This window comes from Pezoporus occidentalis, unplaced genomic scaffold, assembly GCF_034315485.1.
Source record: "Pezoporus occidentalis ecotype Australia unplaced genomic scaffold, CSIRO_AGI_Poc_V1 ctg111, whole genome shotgun sequence".
Lineage (NCBI taxonomy): Eukaryota > Metazoa > Chordata > Aves > Psittaciformes > Psittacidae > Pezoporus > Pezoporus occidentalis.
Window position 1 is genome coordinate 140,046 of NW_026912898.1, and position 25,321 is coordinate 165,366.

General features: G+C 44.5%; 1 protein-coding gene across 1 annotated transcript in view; it reads left to right on the forward strand.

The window, feature by feature from the left end:
- GAP43 (growth associated protein 43) overlaps positions 1-25,321 on the forward strand; it is a 57,816-nt gene that overhangs the window by 10,044 nt on the left and 22,451 nt on the right. The window contains exon 2 of the mRNA XM_062632631.1: positions 17,956-18,583. Within this exon, the coding sequence (XP_062488615.1) occupies positions 17,956-18,583 (628 nt within the window). The remainder of the gene's footprint in view (positions 1-17,955; positions 18,584-25,321) is intronic.

The window sequence follows — 25,321 nt, forward strand, 5'->3', positions numbered from 1 at the left end:
ACTGAGAGGGGTCAGTATGCTAGTGTGGCAACTGCAAGAAAACAGGAATAATCTGTTCTTCCTGCCCAGGGGGAATAAAACAAGTAGTGTTCTTTAATGGGACATCAGAGTGATTCAGACTAGAACTTAGGAAGAGTCTAAAAGGATTGTGATGGCACTGGAACAGATTGAGGAAACTATATCAGCCTCAATCACTGCAGGGCTGTATGATGTACTTCTGGAGCAGAGGATGGACTAAGTGGTCTCTTGTATGCTTTTAACACTATTTTGTATGATTAATATCAAATATTCACTGAAGCAAGGACTGGACCCAATCTGTCCTCTTGAAGATGAGTACTTAACCAGTATGCTACAAAGCTATATTTACTTCCGTGCTCTCTCTTAAATAAGCCTCATGCTTATTTAATTCTTCCGTGAAAAAAGCCTAAGAGCTTAAGTAGGAAAAGCTAGGAGCAGCTTACAGTATTCTGTGGGAGGAAACTTAAGACTTGAGATCTTTTCAGATACTGGAGAGAACATCTCCCATAATTCAGGGAAGCTAGTCTCTCCACTGAGATACTAGGTAAGTAACTATCTCCTGCATGCTGTCAGAGAGGAACTACAGTTGTCTCCTTCTGGGCAGGGATTCAGGGCTTGGAGTCCAGAACAGAAGATGCCTCCTTGATAACCAGAACAAGATGCTTAAACTGAAAGAGTTTAGATGATACTCTGTCTTTGGTATAGGCAGGTTCAAAAGGCATTTATTTGGTGTATTGTGATGCTGAGGTGCCCAGTTCTCCCCATATTTTCTAGTGGATTTAAGACTGTTTTCTTCAAGGCATCTCACCTTCTTCCTATGCTTAGCTCTAACATTCATCTTCTGAACATGGACATCTGCTGGAACTCTACACTGAGGTTGCTTTATCATCATACTCAGGAGAGAATTATTACAAGGGATTTATCAGTTGGTGGTTTCTTCTACCTGCCTCACAAGAACTGTCTCAAAGCATTTATATGGCAGTCACTCAGAAATTCCCACCTGGAGTGCCGTAACCCTACCAGCACTCACCTTCAGTGCTTAATCTCCTTTGCTCCCATTATGATGTGTCCCAGCGGTTGTTGGGAATACTTGAATAAAACATGCGGGGATATAATATTCACCTTCACTAGATATATTTTCATGCAGCGGAAGAGCTATTGCTGCATCAGAATATAGAAGAACTAAAGCTGACCCATGGTATCTTCCATTATCATGTGCTGAGTCCATACAACTCTCAGGAAGATATCTTTTGTTTGGTTATTCCAAAGCCTTTACACAACACAAAAGGGGGAACAAGACACCCTGCCTATAGTAAGGATTACCTAACTTTTGGGGGATGAGATAAATTGTAATAGTCAAAGACTGTCTTTTCAACTGAGTCAAATTTTCTGTGCTTTCCCTGTTTGGATAAGAATTTTCTTGGTGGGGGTCTTCTTCAAATAGACACTGTGAGGTTTTAATTTGTTATTTGACTGTATCTGTTGAGATCGGAGGAATAAAGCTTTGAGTGGAAAGAGTTTAACGCCATTTAATAAGCAACAGTTGTGCCTTTGTAATGGAAGGAAAGAGAATGCCATTTTGATTTCAAATGATGAAATTTCCTATTTTCTTCCTTTTTAGTTTATGTATTTAAAAGAAGAGATTGAAAACTTTTGTTAAGCATACATTGAGTTTTCAAAGTCAAATGCTTAAAATACAGAATTAATTAAGAGTTGCCTGTCCATTTTTAGTTTATCTTCTTTCATGTATAGGCATAATGATGTGGTCCTTAATTGTAAGATCAAATGCTGGTGTATAGTGGTTTTTTTTTCAATAGGATCTCTGTCTCATTCAGTGCACAAAATGGAATATACTTAGGGACTGAATGAGTTTTGCCATAAACGAAGGTGTTTTCTATAGATCTCCTATTTCATTTACTGCCAGTGATGAAGGTTATGTATTGAATTAGGCAAGGGACTGTTCAAAACCAGAAGAATGGTCTCATGTTTTGGCAATTGAATGCTGCCTTGAAGAATTAGGCGCTTTCCTGCCTTTTGCCACGAGTTCCCATGTGATATGAAAAAGCCACTTAAATGAGGTTTTCCATGGGTGGCCACTAATTGGTGTGTTCTCATTTTCTGGGTTCTCAGCCTGAGCCACCTGGGGTCTGAGTTGCACAAGCGCAGGGCTGGTATTGTATGGAGTTCTGCTCTCAACGCCCACAGGGCTGGGAAATGCTAATCTAAGGCATTGCAAATTAGCGACCAAAAATTAGTGGGTGCTCTGGCCATTTGGACCTTAGCCTCTTTGTGTCTCATTTCACTGCCTGTAAAACAGAGATAACAACCCCACCTACTTCCCTGGGAGAACATCCATAAAGACTCCTGAAGCATGTTATGGCCAAATAACACCATGAGGAAATAGTATTCCGCATTCAGTGATGGGTTTGAATGATGTGTGGCAAATAAGGCACTTTGCCATGCCTGAAATTCATTAAGATAACGGAAAATACCAAATTGCTACCCACTCAGTGAGCTCTGTCTATCCTTTATAGTAACTGGAGTGCAGGAGACTTGGAATAAAAAGGAGATATGATAAAGGCTATTATAAGGCATATGCACAAGGAAGTCAAAGCAAAGTTTCAGAGGTAGTCTCCATTTTACGTTTTCTGCTTCAGCCTTTGCCATGTGCCCAGAAAGATACTTGTAAATTGGGCTTTTCATGTAATTTGAGTCAAGCTCCTTTGTACTAGTGCCTATGAACAATGGGTTGCAAAAGAATTGGGCATAAAGGGGCCAAATGTGTTATCACTGGAACTACTACTACACTTGTCACTGGTGTCCGAAGATGTCAGCTTAGATGCTTAACCAATCAAGCCTACCACTCTTGTTATTACTCCTTTTGTATGCGTGGAAATTGAGGCGCAGAAGAAAGTGGAATTATCAGCTGAAGTCATTCTGCCTGTTATCTCTGTGTGCAACCAATAGTTTTTAAACTAGTATTCACATGATGAATGAATCTAGAAATTTCAGGAAAAGTACAGGTTTGTTCTTCTCTTCTTCCCTCCCTGCTCCTTACCTGGAAGAAATAGCTTGACAAGTGCAAATAGTTCATTTGCTTTGTTTGCCATTTGCTTTGTGCTTGTGGGAGTGCATCTGCCTGCAGGATTCCATGGGAGTTTCTCCCAGGGAAGGGCTGAGCTGGAGCATTGAGGGAGCAAGCAGGGCTATGGTAGCATAGGTCCTTATGTCCTGAGCTTGGTGTCGTTCTCATGAAGTTTAGGCTCTTGGCTGCTGCCTTGAAGGATCTCCAAGTGGGGAGGTTGTGTATGGGAGAGACAGTCTGGAACGTAAGCTCCAGACCAGGATGGGCTTAAGAAAGAGGTCAAGTCCTTGAGATTGGGCATAACAGGGAGCCTGAGAAGAGGCCAGAACTTGGGTGATGCGCAGTCATACACCAGAGGTTTCTCCCCAGTCTGAACACACTGTTGTTATTGTGGAGACTGTGAGTGTCTCTATTGCCTCCCTCAAACCTTCTGTGCCCAAAATGGGTCACAGTTTTCTGGCCAAGAATGGGTGGGAATTTTTCCCACCATTGCTCCATATGTTCTCTGGTGATGAACTGGTACGTTGACTCCTAGGCCTCTGTTTCCATGAATTACCTCCAGAAAACAGTTTACTACTCCCGGGGGGGGGGCACAAAGCAGTCTAATATGCTCAAGGGAGAGTTTTTCTTAGCAGAGCCTGAAATGGAAATAAGAAATCCCAGTACAGAGATTCAGAATTCTTGGAGAAATATAGCAAGAACATTCTGTAAGCTTTGAAAAAGAGTTGTTCTGAGGTGTCCCAAAGTCTGTTGTTCTGAGGTGTCCCAGCATGGAATGACACTGTAAACCCACCAAATCTAATTGTTAGTTATGACTTGAAGTCTATGTCTTATGAGGATACCCTGTCTCCTATTTTGAGGACCTTCTGCTGAGGTTGCCCTCCATGACAACTTAATAGACCTTCCTCCTGCTCCTTTGGAGTTAAACATCTGGCTGTTTGATGCAGAGTTGATGGTCACAAAGTGATCCATGGAGGCGGCCAAAAGAGGAGGTCCTGTTGGCAAGTCTTCAGGAAGGACACTGTCCCTCTGCCAGTTAAGAATGGAAGAGAAGAGGCTATCAAGTGTAGGGAAGAAAGAGATCTCATTGCAAAGTGAAGGTGTGATCAAACCTGGTGCATGTTTGGTAGTGGACATGTAGGTCTTGTGTTAGCATTTGTGATGTGGTGGGGATGTTGTAGTCCCTTCTGCTCCCAGATCAGATGGGGTTTCAACCCACCCCTGGTCAGCCCCTGCTTCTGGCTTTGTTACAGAATAAGTGCACACTGCCACAGCACAGGGTTTGCTTGCTTCTCTTTATCTTCTGAGGGTTTGACCTGTCCCTGCAGAGAGCAAAATGTGCTCCTCATTCCTCTTCCTACTCAGATCCAGCCCTATTCAGTTCCATCTTTCACATATGATTCACTGTGTCTCAGCTTCACACAGTATCATCAATGCTGATATCCCCAACCTGTAATTTTTCAACTTCTCTCTTGCATACTTGCCTCTCAGCTTTTCCTGCTGTCAGGCGCAGCAGACAGCAGGGCGTGCTGAGTACCTCTGAGGATACCATACAGAGCGATTCTTCTGCTTGGGAGTTTGTGTGTGAGCAGCACAGAAGTGCCTGGAGAAGCTAATCAGAATTGGAGATGGGCACTGGGTTTAAAAAGCACAGGTTTCAAGTAGTGGGGTGTAAACAGGAGGCCAGTTTGCTGCCGGTGGCAGTGGAGCAGCGTGCAGTTATACAGAGCACAGCAAAGTGCGGAACAGGATTTCTGTCATTCCTCTGCTCCACTTTTACTAATGCCCTGTGCTTCTGCCCTGCAGCACCCCTGCCATCCCAGCTCTGATGTCTCAGGGTAGCCACTGAGTCACTTGAAAACTAGGCGAGGATATAACTGATCCTTTGAACAAAGTAGTTCTCTGTTCAGTAGCTTTTTGTACATATTAAATGATTAAATCTTTAGGGGGCTTTTCCCTGATGCAGTAATTGTGCACTCATTAAATTGCCAGATAAAACTTACCTTCTATTAATCTATTTTTTGCTAAGAAAAATGTTTCATTTTCCACTGATAATCCTGCCTCACCTAATTCAAGGATGGCCAACTTGTGGCTTTGAAGCCACAGGCAGGTACTGAGTGATTGAAGCATGACTCCCACAGGAAGGAACATCATATTACAGACAGCACACTGATGATGTTGGGACTGCTTTTTCATCAGTATCTCCATGTGGGAGGAAGATCTCAGGGGTAAAAGTTGAATTGTCCCACATTACTGCTCTAGTGGAATGTGTTCCTGCCCATGGCAGAGGGCTGGAACTGGACGAGCTTTAAGGTCCCTTCCCACCCAAACCATTCTATGAGTCTATGATTTTATAAACTAGATTTATGCTTCAGCTAAATGTGTGGTAGTATATGTGTGAAAAGGACCACAGAGAAACTATGTTAGAAGTTACTAAGGCTGCTAAGTCAAGTATTAAACAACTAGCCGGTGTTGGAAATGCCTGTGCCACCTGAGCGTGGTCTCCTCTAGTCAATGTATTTCCATACACTTCTAATAACAGGAACACATCTGATTTTTCTTCCCAGGGATTTCTACTTCATTTAGGCCACAGAATGGACAATGTTCACTTAATGAGCAGTTATTCAATATTTTGTTCTCTCATAATAAGTCAGCGTGTGACCCCATGGTTTCACTCAATAAATACTATTCAACTCTGCTCTGAAATCAGAAATGCTCATTTTCTCCTGGGCTTTTTGTCATTCTGAGCACATCCCTAACACTGCTTAGTAAATCTTTGCAACACCCATGTGGAGATAACTGAATATTTTTACTCCGGTTTTGCAGATGGGCAACTGAAGCACAAAGATGGGGTTTGGTCAGCAGGACTCCCCAGTTTTATGTGCTGAATTTGAGGAAGAGAGGATCTGACTTTTATGAGTAGATTTTTATATTCAATTGCACGTATCTGAAAACAGCTCCCGTTACTGTCAGCTGCCGCTCTGAGTTCTCAGCACTGCTCCAAATCAGACTCGAGGTGTCTGAAGGCAGCTACTCAGAGATGTAGAACATGCCACAGGAAATCATGCTGTGAAAAGTATGGGCCGGGATAACAAAGGAACTTGGCAGCAAAGGCAGGGCAGTGCTGTAGGACAGGTGTCTGTCAGCTGAGATCCTCTGTTCTCTTTCACCAAGCCTCTCCCTCCTGCATTTTAACTTTTGAACTGCAGAAAATTGGACCAAGATCTTAATGTAATACCTTTATACCCCTGAGTTTCCTAAGCTTCAAATACCCAGTTTCCTACTAACACTTTAAGTCTTCTTTAAGCTCCTTTGTTTTACTCTTCAGCAGATACTTACAAGCTTAGTTCCAAACAGTGGCAGGGTGGTATCACAGAATTTACAGAAGTGTCTTAACAAATCAGATATATATAGGCAGGAGCCTAGCAGCATTTTCCAAAGAGCCTTGGTGCCTAATTCACACTGGTTTCAATTGGATTAAGGCAAGCAGGCATTTGTCAAGATCCCACCATTCGTTCCTTAAAACCTGGCCCTTTGATTCTTCTTTCAATCAAGTTTTATGTTGAGCCACTAGAGCTGAGGCATAGGAATGTATACCGAAGTGTTAATAATTCATGAGTGTTTGTAACGTGCTGTGAGAATACAATCTAGAAAGCAGGCATCTTGGGGGAATGTGTTATATTTTCTTCAGGCTGCAAAATAATTGCTTCTGCAACCAAAGCAAAATACAGGTGGAAACCTTTTTCCTCTGCTTTGCACTGAGATCAAAATGTTAGTTACCTGAAAGCCCCAGTTCTACACTGAGTACTCTCAGATATTCCTAAGGCTTAGGCAGATCCCAAAACCTTGAGTTAGTGACTGAATTCAGAGAGCACAGAAAGTGTCTGTGGAATCATAACTCATTCTTTCTGGAAGGGATCAAATGAGTCCTGTTGGATTTCATCTGTTTGAAAATATTCTGCATCTAGGCTTCATTTCTGCTTTCATTTCAGCAGGATTTAGTGAATTGGTTATGCAAACTAACTTAAGGCAATGGGTTTCTTGCAAATTGCTCACTTACTCCACTGTGTTTATATGTGTGTGTGTGTTTGTGACATGCATTTTGTGATAGTTCCACAAGATGATTTCCTATCTCTGACTGGGGAGAACGAAAGAGTTACTGAAAAAAAGAAAAGAAAAAGAAATCCACACTCCTGGGCTAACATTTTAGATAGTTCTAAAATCATTCATTGTAATGGAACATGCATGATTTGCATCTATTTTGGTGGCTGAGGGACCAGTTCATCTGAAAAGCAGAGTACAACTAATGGCATAACCTGGGCACATAATGTAGGTATTTGCATACCATAATCTTTGCTTCGTTTGAGCAGACCTATAATTTGCTTAGCTATGTGTTTTATAAAGGACTTATTGTTTTATTGTTAATGGGTCAATAGCTTGGACTGGCAAGTCCTGTGACTTCCTGAAGAACCAGGAATTATGTTTTCCTGCAAAGAAATAGCTCTATATTTTAGACGGCGTTAGGAGAAAGCTATCTGGTTCCTGTAGTATCAACTGTTTTTCCTGTGTAAACCAGTGTGCTGCCTGTGCTTTTCCTTGTGTTCAGCACAATCCATTGTCTTGAGTCCTATTGCTTGCTTCATTGCTTCCTTTCCCAGCACCACAAGGGAGATATATCGCAAGGATGTAGAAATAATAGCGGTTGCCATCATCATAAATCCTCATGCATTTGGCTCTTCTCTTCCTTCATCTGGAAGCTCACCATTAGGAGCCAGATGGAAACTCTTGGGGAACCTCTGAAAAAGTGTTTGGGATCCTTCCACTCCATCTTTCTCATCCCACCTCCTCCGGCTACCCAACTTTTTGACAACCCCAGCTAATTCCTAAATGTCATGAATAGCATTTGGGGGAGGCTGACAGGAAATGGAGCAGACTCAGGATTCTGTTCAACAACCTGTGTGGATTGATGTCAGACACCTGGCCATCCCTAAGGTCCCCTCATCTTTCTTTTCTTCTTTGTTTCCCCTAAGTGCTTAGCTATTTTCAGCACCATCTAAGTTCATGGCTGCAGCTTTTCCTACTGCCTTTGGGAGTGTGATCCGCACATTGATTTATTTTTAGCTATATTGCTAATTATTATTTTTGTGAGTATAGTGTTTCATTATTCATTAAAGCTGGGGAGACGTTTTAGTCATCCCTCTGTAGAGCAAATGTAAATTCTGTAACCAAAGTAAGATCTCTAAGTAGGGCTTAAGAGAGCAGGGAAGAGTCATCTGGCAAAGAAGGATGGTATGAGAGCTATTGATATATGAAGGAGTGTTACTAAGAGAGCGGAAACAAGCTGTTCTCGAGATATATAAGGAGGAAGTTCTTTACTGTGAGGGTGGTGAGGCATTGGAACAGTTCACCCAGAGAAGTGGTAAATGCTCCATCCCTGGCAGTGCTCAAGGCTGGACAGAGCCTTGTGTGACATGGTGTAGTGTGAGGTGTCCTTGCCCATGGCAGGGGAGTTGGAACTGGATGATCTTAAGGTCCTTTCCAGCCCAAACCATTCTATGATTCAACATCGACAAGATGCAGATGGCTGGCTGAAAAGCTCTTCAGTTCACCAAAGGTATCAACTGTCAGAGAAACCCAGCGAATCAGCTTTGGGGGAAACATCCACAGACTGGTAACAAGCAGTGCTCTTGTGGGGTAGGTTAAAGATGGAGGGAATCAGCCCTGCTGCAGTGCGCAGGGAGAGCCTGGAGGACCCTGGAGATTTATAATGATTTGCTTTTCAGTGGGTGACAAAGCTGGGCTGTCTGAACTGGCCCTGGTGTTAGGTCATCTGTGCATACTTCCCAGTGCTTTCTGCCTGGCTTTGCATGGTATCATGCGGGAAGAAGGCTCCTATTCCAGAGACACACAAGTCCTTCTCAGGATGAAAACTCGCTTTCCATATCACATCTGCAGAAGGGCATACAGAAGTGGAATAAGCTTTGTGCATCCTGCCTGCCCACCGATTCCCTCATCCTCACCAGAGGTCCCTTTTCCCTCGCTTTCTCTGCCAGGAGGACTGCTGAGCAAAGCCCTCCACAAGGGGATGTACAGTATGGCTGTGCTGCAGATGCAGCAGCTATGGAGTGATCTAAACTCTGTGCCTGGGGAAAAAGCATTACAATGTGCAGTGCTTTAAGGCTTCCTTACTGAAGAATGGGAAAAAGACTTCATGACCAAGATGTTTGAAGCTTATTGAAGCCCCTTTTTAATAACAGCTTAAAGATGGGATTGGAAAAGCGAAAGAACAACTTTCCCACAGCAGGAAGCTTAGGAGAAGCTCTGGGTGACTACTTAAATGTGGCTGTGATATACTAGCTCTCATAAATGGTGAATCCAAACACTTGTGGCTTTTTTTTTCGCTAGTACATCTATTCAACATGTTTTTTTTTGGCTGGAGGTCTTTCTAACACTCACTTAACGGTGTCCACAAAGGGTCTACAGCAGCATGTACTGCAGGCTTGCCTCTCCTCTCCTGCTTTTTCAATAGGGCTGTATACAGTGGAGGAGCAAAGTAAGAAACAAAATGGCTTGAAGCCACATGTGCGTTTCCCATAGCTCAGTGCCAGTCTCTAGAATAAGTGATTAAGCCCTGAGGCTACTGGGTCTCGTGTTCAGCTGCCTGTGGCCCCAAAGGAACTTTCCAATCAAAGCCATGTCTGTGCTTTGGTGACAGCCCTACCTGAAGGATAGGAGAGGGGCATTGCACATTACGGAGTGACAGCTGAAATCACAGCCCTGATTCATCAGTTTTATGGTGCTTGGAAAGCACTGAAGTTATACAGACAGAACATGGTATCAAGCAGCCAAGCCCAGGTTCTTGGGTGAAAGAAGCTGTGTCACACAGGTCTTCTCTGGAGAGCTTCTCAGGTTCTGATAGGCACTTAGCCTCTCCACTGCTAGCACTGCCAGCCCAGGACTCATGGAAGTGACAGCTAGGGTGGTGCAGCGAGGTGGCATGGCACTGCCAGCACCACTTTCAGCTGTGGCACAGTCAGTCATGCAGACCTGCTCCAGGGGACCCTGCTCGGCTACTTAGCTGCCTGTTTTGGTATCTCCCGCTGTCACACTCTTCGGATGTGGATCAGTAATTTTCTCTCTCCTTTGCACTCTCCCTTCACCTGTATCACATCTTTGTTATTTATTTGCCTCCCTTCCATTCAGTGCCTTGGCTTTGCACAGGTTTTACCTCTCTTCCTGCCTTTGGTTCCTTTCTTCCTCCCTCTACTCTCATTCCTTTCCCTCTGCTTTGAGCTCTGTCTTCTCCCTCCCTTAGCCTCCCACCTTACCAAACCTTGCAGTATCTCTTCTTGCCACCCTGGGTTTCAGCCCCACACCTGCCCTCCCCTGCCCACCCCTGCAGTGATCAAGCCTGGGGCTGTTCTGGGTGGGAAAGGTCACTGCTGCAATAGCAAAGCCCACCTTCTAAGCAGCTTTCCAAGACACTGGGAATTAGTGGCTTGCTTTCCCTAATTGCTGGGGATGTTTGACTCCGATGAACTTGCAAATGCTTTTTCAGAAGATAAATTGCCCCCATTTCCAGTGACAGAAACTAAAATATAATAACAGTTATAATAATAATGATAGAACAAATACAGCCCTGAGCTTACCATCAAGCAGGGAGGGAGTTACTTGATACTTAGCTCTGTCATCACTAGGTTGAGAGATTTCGTGGTATTTGTTGGCAGTCATTACCAGAAGGAGGTACCAGAGGAGACTCAAAGTTAACAGGCAGGTTAAAAAGAAGGTTCAGAGACTGGATTGACTTGGGGCTTGAGCCTGTCATTGTTATCCTGCTGGCTGCAAAAACCCTGGGCAAACCAGCAAGGAGCACAGGCAGATACTGAGCTAGTGACAGGGCCTCAGTCTAGTTGCCTATGGACTGATGGTTCCAGCACAAAATTCCTTATAATTCCTAGGTGCAACAGGGAAAGATCAAGGTGACCTCAGAGACCAGCAGTGGAAGGGCTTGTAGAATCCCTGCCTGCAGTTTGGCTGGGGAGAAGCAGGGATGTTTCCCATCACCTGAGCTGGGTGCAGCCCTGTGTTCCCATGGAGGGAATGGGACAGGAGCTGCAGGACACAAGATGCTGTTTCTTGTGGAAATGGCTCCAGAGACCTTGCATAAGCCTGGACTCTGGGGAGGTTCTGTGCCACATCTCAGGGAAGCAAGTCTGGCCCTTGGCTGCAGCAAGAGCAGAAGCAAACGTGTCCAGCCCTCATGGGGACGTTATTAATCTCTGGAGCCACCAGATGTATATAACAATTCCTTGAACATTTTCATAGAGTCCAAAACTAAGCAAGCAAGAAAATAAGGAGGGTGAAAAAGGAAAGGAGAGGGAGAGAGATCAATAATTCAGGTTTCCATTACCTGCCCATGGGATTCAGACTCTGAAGGTGTTTAAAACAATTCACATAGCAATCAAACTGTCCAAACTGCCCCAAATAGGACCACACAAACCACAGTTTGAGCCTAGATAAACCTTCTCTTTAGCGCTGTGATATCCAGGCTTGTGTTTCTGTCTAAGCCCATCTGCAGCAGAAACCACGTATTTTTTTTGAATGAGCTTTTCTAATCAAAGTATAGTTCAGTGGAAATTTTTCACCTGGTCCCTTTGCTGAATTTCTTCAGCATGGTCTATTTTTGGGAGTGGATGCGCACTGTCAGCTTGGATACCTTCCTGCTTCATTTCCAGGCTTTGGTCCCTTGATGCGAACACCTGCTGGCTGGCTCCTTCTGGAGTGACACAACTGTTTCCCTCCCAGACAGAGACTAGGCACAACTGACAGCACAGTATGCACCAGGATCCAGCATGAAGCAAGAGCATGGATGTTGATTGTACCAGACACCCAAGGCCTTCAACACAGTCCACACAGACCTTGTGCACTCAAGTGCCCTCACACATTTGGGCCATAACCCACGATATACACATGCTCTTGACATTAACTATAAAAGCACTGCCTTGGCATACTGCAACCCAGTCCTGCCTCTGAGGCTTTGGGTGCTTTGAACAGAACGACGAGGGGTTGGAACTGGATGACGTTAAGGTCCTCTCCAACCCAAACCATTCTATGATTCTATGTAAAGGCAGCACAGGGAGTACTGAGAGCCTTTCTCCTTTTAACCACTGGAGCGTCACGGTGTAGAAGGCACCCTGGTTGACCATCAGCTTAGCAGAAACAGGGTGACAAATAGAAGGGAGAGTCAGAAAGCAGGTGAGCAGAATATAATGGATTTATTGCGAATGCATCCTGAAAATATCTAAATAGGTCTAGCTTAGATTATTTTCTACCCCTCTTCTGAGTCACTGGAGACAAGTGAATAAAATCCATCCATCTGCCTGACCATCATCAGCTGATTCCATTCCAGGCACCATAAAATGGAGAGGAGATTTCCTACATGTGAGAGGATCTTGTAGAGGAAAGGGTGGAAACTCCATTGTTACAGGATTTGAAATTGGAAAGCTTAAACCCTGCTGGTTATACCCTGGGGAACCATTGTGCGCAAGCCTTCAGAGGGTTGAATTAAACTTTTTTCTCTCAAGGGTGTTTTACTCACTATCACCATACTCATCCTAGGAATAAAAAGGAACTCTGTTTGTTTCCTCACCTCGCAGACAGGTTGTACTGAGAAATGCCATCCTGCAGCCAGGTGTCTTCACACCATTTAACTGGGTTATAAAAAGCTGTTCTCTGTGCTAAATCGCTTCCTCACTTCCCAAGGCGTGAAAGCCTTTTCTCTCTCTCATGTGTCCATGCTTTACTCCTTCTGGGGAGACAGCTGGTGTAGTTTACTTTGATGCATTCTGCTCCTTAAATGCCTGCTCTGAGACAAATCCGGTCACGTCAAGCTCACAAAAGCATTAAGGTGACTCAATCCTGTGAATCCAATGGGAGTCAGGTGCCTACATTTCTTTGTGACTTTGAGTAACATCAGTAGGAACATGCATTTGCTGTAGTCAAGGTTAGAGTATGGACTGAGATGCGTCTTAACCCCACAAGTACCACAAGCTGATTCAGTGCTAATTCACCTAGTAAATTGAAGGAAAGATTTCCATACCTTAATGCATGTGTCATGAGAAAGGAATGACTTTAGGTCCCTCTATCGTTGCATGAAGAACATGGGTTGAGTTTTTTATCTATCTTAATAGTTGGGTATCATTGGTTATGAAGTTGGGTTATGAAGCAGCTTATTGATAACTATCACTGGTCCTGTGGATGTCAAGGCCCTGGCCAATGCTAATGTCTCCTTTGGTAAAAGCTGTGTAAATCCTAAATCTGGACTTGTGGCATGTAGGTTTCAGAATACCAGGAGACAGCAATGTGAATGGAAGGGCTCTGGGATTTGGTGTCCTGTTAAAAGGAGCTCCTAGATAAGGACAGAAAGGAACTGGATATCAGTGATGACTGAGTGTACAGCAGCGTGATCCTAGGGTGAACATTAAGGAGGTTGATACAAGCTATATATTGGTGGGCAGAGAAACACCAGGAAAGGGAGATCTGTAGAAAATGGCAGAGTAGATAATATTGAAAGAGCTTTTAAAGGAACAGTCAGTTCTTTCTTGATTTCTCCATCCCGGCATCCAAAATACAAACCTATGTGATTACTTTTCCAAGGATGGGCAAGGAGATACATCACGAGAGACAAGTGTGCAAACAACAAGCAAAGACGAAGCAATCAGTCCCCTTCCTTCTTTCTCTTTGCCTGTGTGTGGCTGCAAACACATGGAATATCTGGAAAACATCTAGTTTCTTCATTTCTCCTTTCCTGATGTACCAGCATGTGGGACATTTAGAAGGGCCTGAAGGTTATAGTAACACTGTCTTCATTCTTTGCCATATTTTGACCCCTCTGTAAGCTGTGGGTTTGGAGATGGAAGGTGGAAATGTTGCCAGAGGTCAGAAGTCTTCTTAGGGTCGTGGCTTCATGCCATTTCCATCTTCCTGGTACTTAAAAACTAACCTCTGCCCGTAAACATTGATGTCGTATCTCCTACTCTGCTCTGTGTGACAGCAAGGGAAGTCTCACAGGAGCTGTCTGCCTGGGAAAGGGATGTCCTAGAAACCTGGAGGTGTGGCAGACAAGCAGATGGAGATGGCGAGGGGATCATCCCTCTAGGACTGGAAAGATGTGGGCTGTGTAGATAGAGACTTCAAAGCTTAGCAGTGTGTTCATGAAGGCAAAGCTTTGCACACTGGCTTCAATGGGGATGTGGAGATGGTCCTGACTATGTATGTCCATTTATACATCCATATAGCTATGTATCCACCCACCTCAGTGATTTCAACTCTTCTGCCATGGAAGAATCTATGATTTGTTCCACAATAAGTGAAACAGAGGATATTTGCTCTGTGTAAAATGACAATACGTTGCATACAGACTCACAATATCATGAATATGTCAATGCTAATGACTAGCATGAGTTTACTTTACACATAAATGTGTAAATGAAGGGGGGGTGTGATGGAATACTAGTATATAAAACTTAATCTTACCAGGGCTGATTCTTGGCTGGGAGACCTGGTTTCTGTACAAAACCTAGTAATAATTGTCACTTGATTTCAGCCACAATACTCCAGCCAAGATGTCATACATGCATGGCAGATAGATAAGACAGGCATCTTTCTTGTTTTCCACTGAGATGCTTTTGAATACACCCTGGCAGGGCTGACTCACCCTTTTAGCTTTCCAGGGAAGATAAATTGCTTTCTAGGAGCTTCACTATATATACAGGTTATTTTTGAGCAGCTTCCTTAATTAAAGCTTATCTAATGCGTGCATAATCCACAGATGAAGAGCCTTTGTCTTTTTTTTTTGTGTGAGCATAAGTTTGCCTCTGAAACAATCTGTTTCTCACCCAACCCATTGTTATACAACATGACACACATATTCAACGGATACCATGTCCTACCCCAGAAGTAGCTGCAGGCCAGTAGCCTGAAGTCATTTCAAATGCTTCAGTGAGGAAGGACTGAATAGAAATGGGGTTGCTGAGGGCCACAGTTGGCACAGACAAACTATTAGTACATTTCTTTCATCCATGATCTTAAACTCCACCTCTGCCCCAGCTTCATATTTCTTATCTTTTACATCTGAAATTATGCTGAAAGCACCCTGTTGGAAGTCCATTTTGTAGCTGCAAACCTTGTGATCTGGCAAGGACTCAAACTGATGTCATCCCAAATGGGATAAGAGGACCATGATGTCATTGGAACAGCAAAGGAGCATTTTAGCTCTATAATGGAGTAGGTGTGGGTGAGAGGTTTCAGTCTGGCCTCCCTGGAGGGAAAGAATGCTCTCCCATTCCCTACCAGGTACAGGGCTGGCTGACAGTCACAGGTCTCTGCAAGTTCAGCTTGGGTAGCAGGATGCTTGGTTCTTGCTGTGCTTCTTGCTGTGCCCAGGCCTCCTGCTAGCAGTGGGAAGCAGATAAACCTCAGAGCTTCATAGCCCAGGTACCAGGTAACACATCTGGAGGCAGAGGCATGAATTCAACACTATAATAGCTTCCCTGGTTGGGACAGGGAGGTATGTGGGATGTGAGAGGTGCAAGGCCAGTGGCAAGACAAATCTCCCTTCAAGTCAATGGTTTTTATTTTTACCCAGGAATTAACAGTTCTGTCACATTCACTGATGGCTTTGCAGGAAGCAAACATATGAGGCTGGATCTTTAGGGTCTTGCAGTCATGTCTAACCTGTCCAGTCTCCCAGTCCTGCTGCTGTTTGAAATTGGCTACAGTCCTTAGTCAAAGCTAGGGCATCCAAGTGTTACTGTCCAGAAGTACCTAGTCTATCTCCACATTGCTATGGCTACAGTGTAATACAGACATGTTCAAGCTTTCCTTAAACCAACTAGTCCAGGTATGAGTAGTTATGTTGCCACAGCAACACAGGACTTACTGCAAGCTGCAAAACTCACCTAAGGAGCAGGGTGGATGAGCCTGTGCAGAGCTGCACTACTTTGGCTGGATCACAGCTCTTCCTTGAACGTGCTGGTTTAAAGGTACTTCCAATTTGTTTCCTTCCCCTTGTACTGAAATAGGCTGGAAAGCTTGCCCCACACGCTGAATAACACAGTGCAGAGTTAGCTGTGTAAATAAAAGATGTACATGAAGGGTTACAGCATGCCAACATCTGCATTGTCTTTACACATTACCATCCCTTGCTTGCTGACAAGTTGAGATGAACATGAAAGCCCACTTTCCATACTACGTCACTTAATACACTTGGGGAAGTGCAGACGTAACTGCTGTCTGTGCCCCTTTGATAGGTACAGCAACCATTTTGTCCCTGGGCATGGTGAGGAGCATGAAACCTCCTTGTGCTGAATTCTGTGTATTAATAGCAGTTGCATATTCACTCACAGGCTTTTTCACTCATCCTCTACGTAAGCATCCTGGTACCCAGTCTCACTCTCAGGCTTACTTCCTGCTGTATCCAGACCCATCCCACCTCTGCTGCTCTTTACCTTGATGATTTGGGACTGCTTGCTCCTTGGCCACCATACCTCTCTTCAGAGGCATGGTGTTTCCAGTGCCACATGTGCATGCTGCAGTGACTTCCTCTTATTCCTGCTGAACTGGTTTGAATTTATATATAGCCTTTCCCCTCTCTCCGCTCTTCTAGTCCTGGCCCTTTCCCCAGGTGGTTCCTCTCAGTACTGATGGCCTAAGGAGTGGTTTCCTCTTTCCACCCAGGACTAAATCCTTGCTATCTTTCTCAGCCAGCTCTTCCCCTTCTTTTATGACCTGAGCCAGTGTTGGAAACCAGGTGCAGACAGCAAAGAGGCCAGTGGTTCTGCTTCCAAGTATCTCCTTTGAATGCTTCCCAATGGGAATATTAATAGAACAGTGTCCTTCTGTCAATATGCAGCTGAACTGTTGCTTGCCCAAGGGCTGCTAAATTATTGGGGTGAAGCATAGTATGTCCTGTAGATTCAGTGGGGTTTTGCAAGCTGAGAGTTGTCTACCTGCAGCAGACCAGCATGAGGAACAGGCTCTGCTTTGGTCCCATTTAAGACTAATGCATGGCGTATGCTCAAAAACCATGGGGAATGCCTGTCCTTTGTTGCAAGGCTGAATTCCCCCAGTGGAGAAACAATAATCATCTGCTGAGATTTGGAAAACTGGTATCCATCTGCCTATTATTCCTTCATTGAAACCACAAGCGGGGAGTGAAGTGCTTGGAGTGCTTGCAAGGCAGGGCATTTGTGAGGAGTATGTGCTGTGATTATGTGTGTATGTCTGACAGCACACAACTGCAGTGGAGCAGGCAGCAATACTAGTCTCTGTTGGCAATCCTGAGCCAAAAAGCTTTAAAGGACAAAACACTCAGTGTCATTAGAGTCACACACCTGTGAAACAAGGTGTTGTTAAAGAGAAACAAAGACTTGAAGGCAAATCAAAGTTGATTTGGAAGGACCATGGGAATTCCCCTTGGGAGAGTGTTTTGTAAATGAGTAGGGGATAAAAAATCAGTGTATTTCAAAATGGATGAGAAAATAAATCGTGGGGATGGAGACAAAGGATCTGGTACAAGCCTTTCCACACAGCCAAGGTGCTCTCAGTATTGCTGGCAGAGATGATGAGGTGCTTTAAATTCCTTTTACAAACCCCCTCTGTCTGTCCAGCCCCAGGATGGAATTAGAGCCACTTGGCTTCAAACCCATACCAAATAGAAGGCTGCTTTGAAATGTGTCACTGGGTAGCAGGAGGGGAAGGTGCAACATTCCTCATAAAACCAGAGCCTGAGCTGCACCTGGAGAAACCTTAACTCATCTCCCTGTTTTCTCCTCTGCTCTCCTTCTTCAAAGGTTGAAAAAAATGAGGATGGGGACCAAAAGATCGAACAAGATGGCATCAAACCAGAAGATAAAGCTCATAAGGCAGCCACCAAAATCCAGGCCAGCTTCCGTGGACACATAACAAGGAAAAAGCTCAAGGGGGAGAAGAAGGGAGATGCTCCAGCATCCGAGACTGATGCTGCTGACAAGAAGGAGGAAGGCCCTGCCGGTGGAGCGGCCGAGAACAAAGAGACCGAGGCTCCCACTGCCACAGAAGCTGCCACCGCTGACAGTGCCCAGGTGGAGGAGGGCAGCAAAGACAGCAGCACACCAGCGGAGGAGAAAAAAGGGGATGGAGCCGCCGATACGGGCTCAGAGCAGCCAGCCCCGCAGGCTGCTGCTCCTGCTGCCTCCTCCGAGGAGAAGCCCGCTGCTGCCGCTGCCGAAACAGAAAGTGCCACTAAAGCTTCCACTGATAACTCGCCGTCCTTGAAGGCTGATGAAGCCCAAGACAAAGAGGAGCCTAAACAAGCCGACGTGCCTGCTGCTGACACCACTGCCACTACCACCACCCCTGCCGCAGAGGATGCTACTGCCAAGGCAACAGCGCAACCCCAAATGGAGACAGTGGAGAGCAGCCAAACCGAAGAGAAGACAGGTGAGTGGATGTCTCGCTTAGGGAATGGGGATCTTGGGGGTGCCTCTGAGGTTGGCCAAGGGTTAACAAGGGAATCCCCTTGCTGGGCTTTAGGGGTGGAGGGAGTTGCATGTTCTTAACACGCTCTTCCCTGCTTCCCCGTATCTTTTGGAAACACTGCTCCTCCTCTCAAGGCTTCTTTTCCTCTAGGCGGAGGAGCTATGCAGCTCTTTTTGCTGTGGTGGCCAGAGAGTGTCAGGGAGGTTTGAAGGAGCCTGGGAGTCTTCCTCAAGCTCTTCATATGCTAAAGAGGTTGATGAACCTTCCCAGTCACACTAGCACAGACAGCTGCAGTGGGGCAACAAAACAGGCCAAGCGGATACCTGCTCATTGGGGCTGCCAACTTGAGCTGAAAATCTCACAAGACAGTTCTCATACTGCAGGAGGCTGTTTAGTTTTGCTGGTGGGATGGTCAAGAAGGGTCTTTTTCCCATCTTCTTTTGAATGGATGAGATTCCTAGCAAACCACATCTTAGTCAGGAACATGTTCTTATCAGCATTGCTTATAATTCCATCCACACAAATACTTCTAGCATCTGTGCTTGGAGTAGCACATTACAGCCATAGTTGCATGAAGCTTTTAGACCTGTCAGCTGGGTCAGACCCTCAGAGTAAGAGGATAAGTTAGGGAAAGGGAAGATTAAAGGCTCTGACAGCTCAGTGAGTGAGGACAGAAGAGAACATTAGGTGCAAACAGTCACTCTAGGAGATGTTTTCAATTCTTTGCTCTTGCCTGAGTGCAGCGCTGCTTAACTAGTTCCCCTGGGAAGAGGTGGAAAGTTTTGAGAGGCAAAAGTGAACATTTTTGACAGAGGCATAGTGTTTACAAACCATAAAGAGCTGGTTTTGAATTGTGACACTGAGCTGGGTAGAAAATGCATCAAAGACTTGAGGATACCTTTGCTCTTGTTCTTTACCTTCCTTACGTTATCAAAGAAACACAAGGTAAACAACATAATAACATCAGAGGTAGGCACCACATGTGCAGAGCCAGTGTCAAGCGTAACTGGCCTCCACATTTATGAGTCATTCAGCTGTATAGGTCATTCTTGCATTTATTAGCTTGTTGGGGTAAGAATGGGATATATCACCTTGATATTTCTAAACAGACTGATGTAAATGTTACAGAGCCTTAGCATCCAATCTTGCACTTACTGGTGTTTCTCCATCATTTCATTTGGTCCACCACTTTTTTCCCACAAATGACAATTCCCACTCTCTAAGCTTCATAGCTAATTCGGGACTTCAGGTGACTCTGTTCCTGCTAAACAAAGTGGTCAGATAAGAAAGAACAGGTATCCAAAAGGACAGATAAGTACTATAAAAGGAGCTCATGTAGAACATGTATGATTTAATATATGGACAAAGGGAGGAGCCTTCAAGAGCATGAGTTTGAACTGAATGTACACAGTAACAAAGAGTTACTGGTTTTACCTCCATTCATGTAAACATTTCTAGACATAAGCCTTGAAGTTGCATTGTCCAAGTTGGCTTTTTGCTGTCCAGGTCTCCAGGCCTTTATTCTTTATTTGTATGATGAGTTGAGTGGCAAAATAAATGTTTATGTGATTTGTGAAATCTAATTTGGCATGTTGCATTCTGTACTTCCATTGTTTTTATACTTGGGCAAAGGTATAAACATCAATGGCAAAAATAGGACAGAGTGAATCAGTGCTTTGGGGTTCTCTGTGAACAGGATAATGAGTGATAATTAACTCTTATTTCAGACCTGGGATGCCGTATTCCTAAGCAGGAGTAGTGATTCTGCTTTGAATTAACATTCTGTTTTTATTCAGGTTTATGTGCTCTAATGGATAGATGTAGGCAATTCATAGTAGCAGCCTATTTCATTTGCTTAATGTTACCTCGTTTGAGTCACCAGTCATCAAAGAATGGTTTAGTTCTATGCAGTATTCTAAATTATTTGCAGGTATTTCCCTCATGCTCTTATTGGCTTTAAAATCATCTGAAGTGGCTGACCATTCATGGCCACATCATTTGAAGTGGCTATTTGAATGCATGATTTCACATGCATTTGCACATGATACTGTTACCTATGTAAATACGTGGCCAACAGAGTTAAGTTGGAAAGTCTACAATCAAATATATATTTTAAAATGAGTTTTCAGTGATTGTTTGAGTGTTCAAGACCAGGATGTGCATCTCTTTATACTTATTCAATATGCATGCAGGGATACTCAAGCTTGCCAATGTTTGCAGAGAGCAAACATGGCAAGTGTGTGGCCACAGTCAAACAGATAGTCTCTTTAAAATGTTAATGAATATAGATTTTTTTCCTATCCCAGTATGATATCAACCTTCCAATCACAGACTCAGACAGCTGGGTAGGTGCCCCCAGAGCCATCCAAGAACAGAATGCAAAAAAGATCGAACAGGCCTTCTTGTCCATCTGAGGAGTGGCAATACACTTTGCAGAACACACAGCACAATGTCCAGAATAGTAAGAAGCTTCTTTCTCCTTAAAGAGTATTTCACAATAGAGCATCATCACAGTACAGAAGTTCCCAAAGAGAGGAAATATTTCCTGACAGAAAGCCTTTCTTGTCTTTTTCCTATCTTAATCCTATTGCTCCCTCTCATCTCTTTAAATGTCCCTGTTTCTCTTTTGGTACTTACTCTTCCCATAGACTTTAAGACATTTGCCATGTCTTGACCCTTCTCCCAGTTGAAACACAGCACTGGTGGTTGCTTGTATGACCACAGTGGTCATCCATAGAAGAGGGAGGGCTACCAAGCATCTGCCACTCCAGTAGTCCTCCAGCCTGGGGGCAGATCCTCTTTCAGCTCTATCAGTCCCCTTGGCTTTCAAAGGTCACCTCTTATCATTCCTGTGACCTAAGACTGGCACAGTAGTATGCGGTGTCAGGCTGCCAAAAATAAAGCAAATAGGCTCCCATCCAGTGTCATGGGCTGGCTGATTGCCATGGCATGCTTGGCTACTATACCCATGAGGCGTGCTAGCCCTGCTACTTGTGTGCAGTGATGTTCATCTGCCTTGCATTTACTACTGTGGCTTTGTGGTGTTAGCCATGGGTATCTTCGGTGCAAACACAAGCAAAAGGGCATTTTGTTTGTGTCCAGAAGAGATTCTTGCCTTCATCTAAGGGTGGGATGAAAAAGAAAAGAAGGGAAAGGAATAACTAACCAGATAGAGAAATGCATGATTTTTAATGGTCAATATTTAATGTTTATGGAGTTGGGGAGAGGCTGGTTGATTCTTTATACCAGTTGCTAATTCCCCTGACAGCCGTCAGCTCTCCCTGTTGTTCAGTTCCACATACTATACCTGTCTGTTGGTAATATCTTAGGAAACCAGTATTAATTGATCTGGAACCTCAGGCATTCCCAGTTGTACAGTAGGGCAGATTCTAAGCCATCCTTGATGTATCAAGAAGTAGATGGGATAAGAATATGGATTCCAAAGTGGGCTTTTTTCAGTGGCAATGAGGGATTGATGTAAGAAGGAAAATCTCTTCATTCTTTTCACATCTTTTGGGTGACTTATGCCGAAAAAGTTTTGTTTTATCCGAGCATCCTTGCCAAGACTTAGGTTTATAGGGTTTCTTGTTATGATCCAGCCTTTGCCTCTTTGGTGTTGGTATTCTGCTCAGAGAGGCTCCTTTAGATGCCAACCTGCTCAACAGGAAAAAATTCAGAAGTGGCAGGAGGGAATTTGTATGTTACATATGGATGAGGAGGTGCGATTTATTCCAATCTAGACTGCATTGGCTTAAATCTGGAGAGTCTCCATCAAAGTCACTGTAAAGAGTCTATATTAGTGTGGCTTTGAAGTGAGATTGGCATCCAGCACAGCAGACTATAGAAGAAGATGGGCTACTGTGTGCCTCATGGGCAGGGGAGGAGGTGAATGTCACACAGTGTTAGATTCTCTTTGTACTTTCCCAGGTTATCGAGTCTCACCTCCAAATTTGGCTAGCTCTCACATCAAAAGCACTCTCAGATTGTCAGGTAAGAATACAACAAAGCCCAGAAATGTGAAAGAGTAAATTGTGCCTAAGGAAACAAATGGATCTTCTTTGTTGGGAAATGAGGAATGCTTTCTCCCACTCGATGAAATAGCTTTACAATGGAGCAGTTTCACAGATGAAATGAAAAATCAGCCAGATGACAATTGCTTTGCATGTAAGCGGGCCAGCAGTTCCCCCAGGGCCCTGTATCCTGCAAGCGAGGAGCACTGGAAGGCACCATCTTCTCTTTGCTTCCTCAGAGGGAGCAGGTCCCTATGTATCCTTTTTTATGGCTTAGAGTTGAATCAGCTCTTTGTTTTCAGTTCAATCAGCCTATTGATGGAAGGATAATACTTGCTGCACCTAGGGAGCACTGGCTGTATAAAGATTTGGAAAGGGAGACTGTCTATTGTCATGTACCAGCCAGACGGTACAGCCTGCATTCTGCAAGAGGATTGTGGTTGTGTAAGTGGACTTTTAGCCTTGGCCCACGGGTAGCTGGCGTGAGGCAGAACATCCTCACTGCCATCCCTGCTTCATGAGAGCTTATCTCTACTGCTACACCTGGCAGCTGAGGAAAGCAATGCAAATACAGTACTCTTTCCATGACTGCCCCAGAGGGAACAACTCTAAGCAAGCGTGCCAGCAGTTTCCTGTCTGTAGTACTACTCCAGCTACAAAGTAAGACTATGAATGAGATTTAGGTTACCTGCAATGTGCTGAAAGGTGTCAAAGTGTGTGCTCTATCCTCAGTTGCTCTGAAATTTTTAATCTTTGCCTTGTGTCTACAAGGGAATAGGAGCCTCATGTCTGAGTCCAAGCGTTTTGTATCCAAAGACCATTGTGACTAGCAACTCACCTTATCAGTTTACCTTATCAGCATCAGCCAGGTTGTACTGGGCTTTGAGCAACCTGGTCTAGTGGAAGGTGTCCCTGCCTATGGAAGGGAGTTTGAAACCAGATCTTTAAGGTCCCTTCCAACCCAAACCATTCTATGGTTCACAGTATCACAGTATCACAGTATGCTGGAGATTGGAAGGGACCTCAAAAGATCATCTAGTCCAATCCCCCTGCCAGAGCAGGAACACCTAGATAACGTTACACAGGAATGTGTCCAGGCGGGCTTTGAATGTCTCCAGGGAAGGAGACTCCACAACCTCCCTGGGCAGCCTGTTCCAGTGTTCCGTCACCCTCACTGAGAAGAAGTTCCTTCTCAAGTTTAAGTGGAACCTCTTGTGTTCCAGTTTGCACCCATTACCCCTTGTCCTATCATTGTTTGCCACTGAGTAGAGCCTGGCTCCATCCTCGTGACACTCCCCCTTTATATATTTATAGACACTTATAAGGTCACCTCTCAGTCTCCTCTTCTCTAAACTATAAAGACCCAGCTCCCTCAGTCTTTCCTCATAAGGGAGATGCTCCACTCCCTTAATCATCTTGGTTGCCCTGCGCTGGACTCTCTCCAGCAGCTCCCTGTCCTTCTTGAACTGAGGGGCCCAGAACTGGACACAATATTCCAGATGGGGTCTCACCAGGGCAGAGTAGAGGGGCATAAGCACTGCATGTGTATTTTGCAGCCTGCTTTGCACATGAGAGTCAGGGGGAGGAAAGTGGAATGTCAGAGTTTTCCAGAGACTAGCAAACCTACACCCTACCTGCTCCAGGTGTGGGATTTCTTCCTCTGTTGCTGTGAAATACTGTCTCTGTCCCCATGTGTGCATCAGGACTGCTATTTTCTAATGAGATGCAGTTTGCCCTGTATAGTTGGGAACTGATTTACTGGGCTAGTGGTGGAGCAGAATCTGACCTCTTTTGATGAACTCTTAGGTGACACTCAGCATATTTACCAATGATTTACTGACTCTGGAAAAGGCCTTTTGAGGAGAGCAGGTTAACCACTGGTTTGCACCAAGGAGGTACCAGTTCTTAGGGGATTTCAGTAAGAAACTCGTGGACACTCGAGGCTGGTTAACTGGTTTATGTTATGAAGGATGGAAATAATAGGAGAGGTGACAGCAATCTTTCATCCCTTCTAACACTGGGAGCCATGGCTGCTGCAGTACCAACCAACCCCTCTTCATTGATCATAGCACACTGCGCAGGGTTCCTGTTGATAGGGAGTTGGCAGGCCTCAGTCTTCTTCATACCTTTATATTATTCTTCCGGCTGCACAAAGCTATCAGTCTTGAACCTGTACAGTATCAGATATACCGGGGTTCACCGAGAGCATTACAGTCTGACACATCTCCATAGGAGCAAGCTCTCATGAGCAGTACATACAGGTGTTGTTTAAGGCCATGCATACTAATGTCATGGTATGTACTCATGTTGTACAGTGGTCACTCATGCTAACACATGGCTGTCTACATCAAATACTGATGGTTAAACTCCACCTAGATTTTGCTTAAAATCATTGTCTCCTTGTTACAATATTTTCCATAGTGGCCCACTACATGTGCACTCAGATCATCTTCAAATTCCCATATGGAGGGAAGGCTTTCTGCCATAAATGATAACCAAATCTTCTGCTGAGAAGGGCTCACTTAGCAGACCAGGGTACCGAATAGGCAGACAATGAAGTTTAAATGGCAGCTGTTTGCTGTAGCTATGTTCTTCACCACCACCAGTGTCATCTCTTTACACTAGGATCAAATAGGCTGAACTTCTCAGGTAGATATAAGCTTGCAGAGTATCAGCTGGGATTTACAGC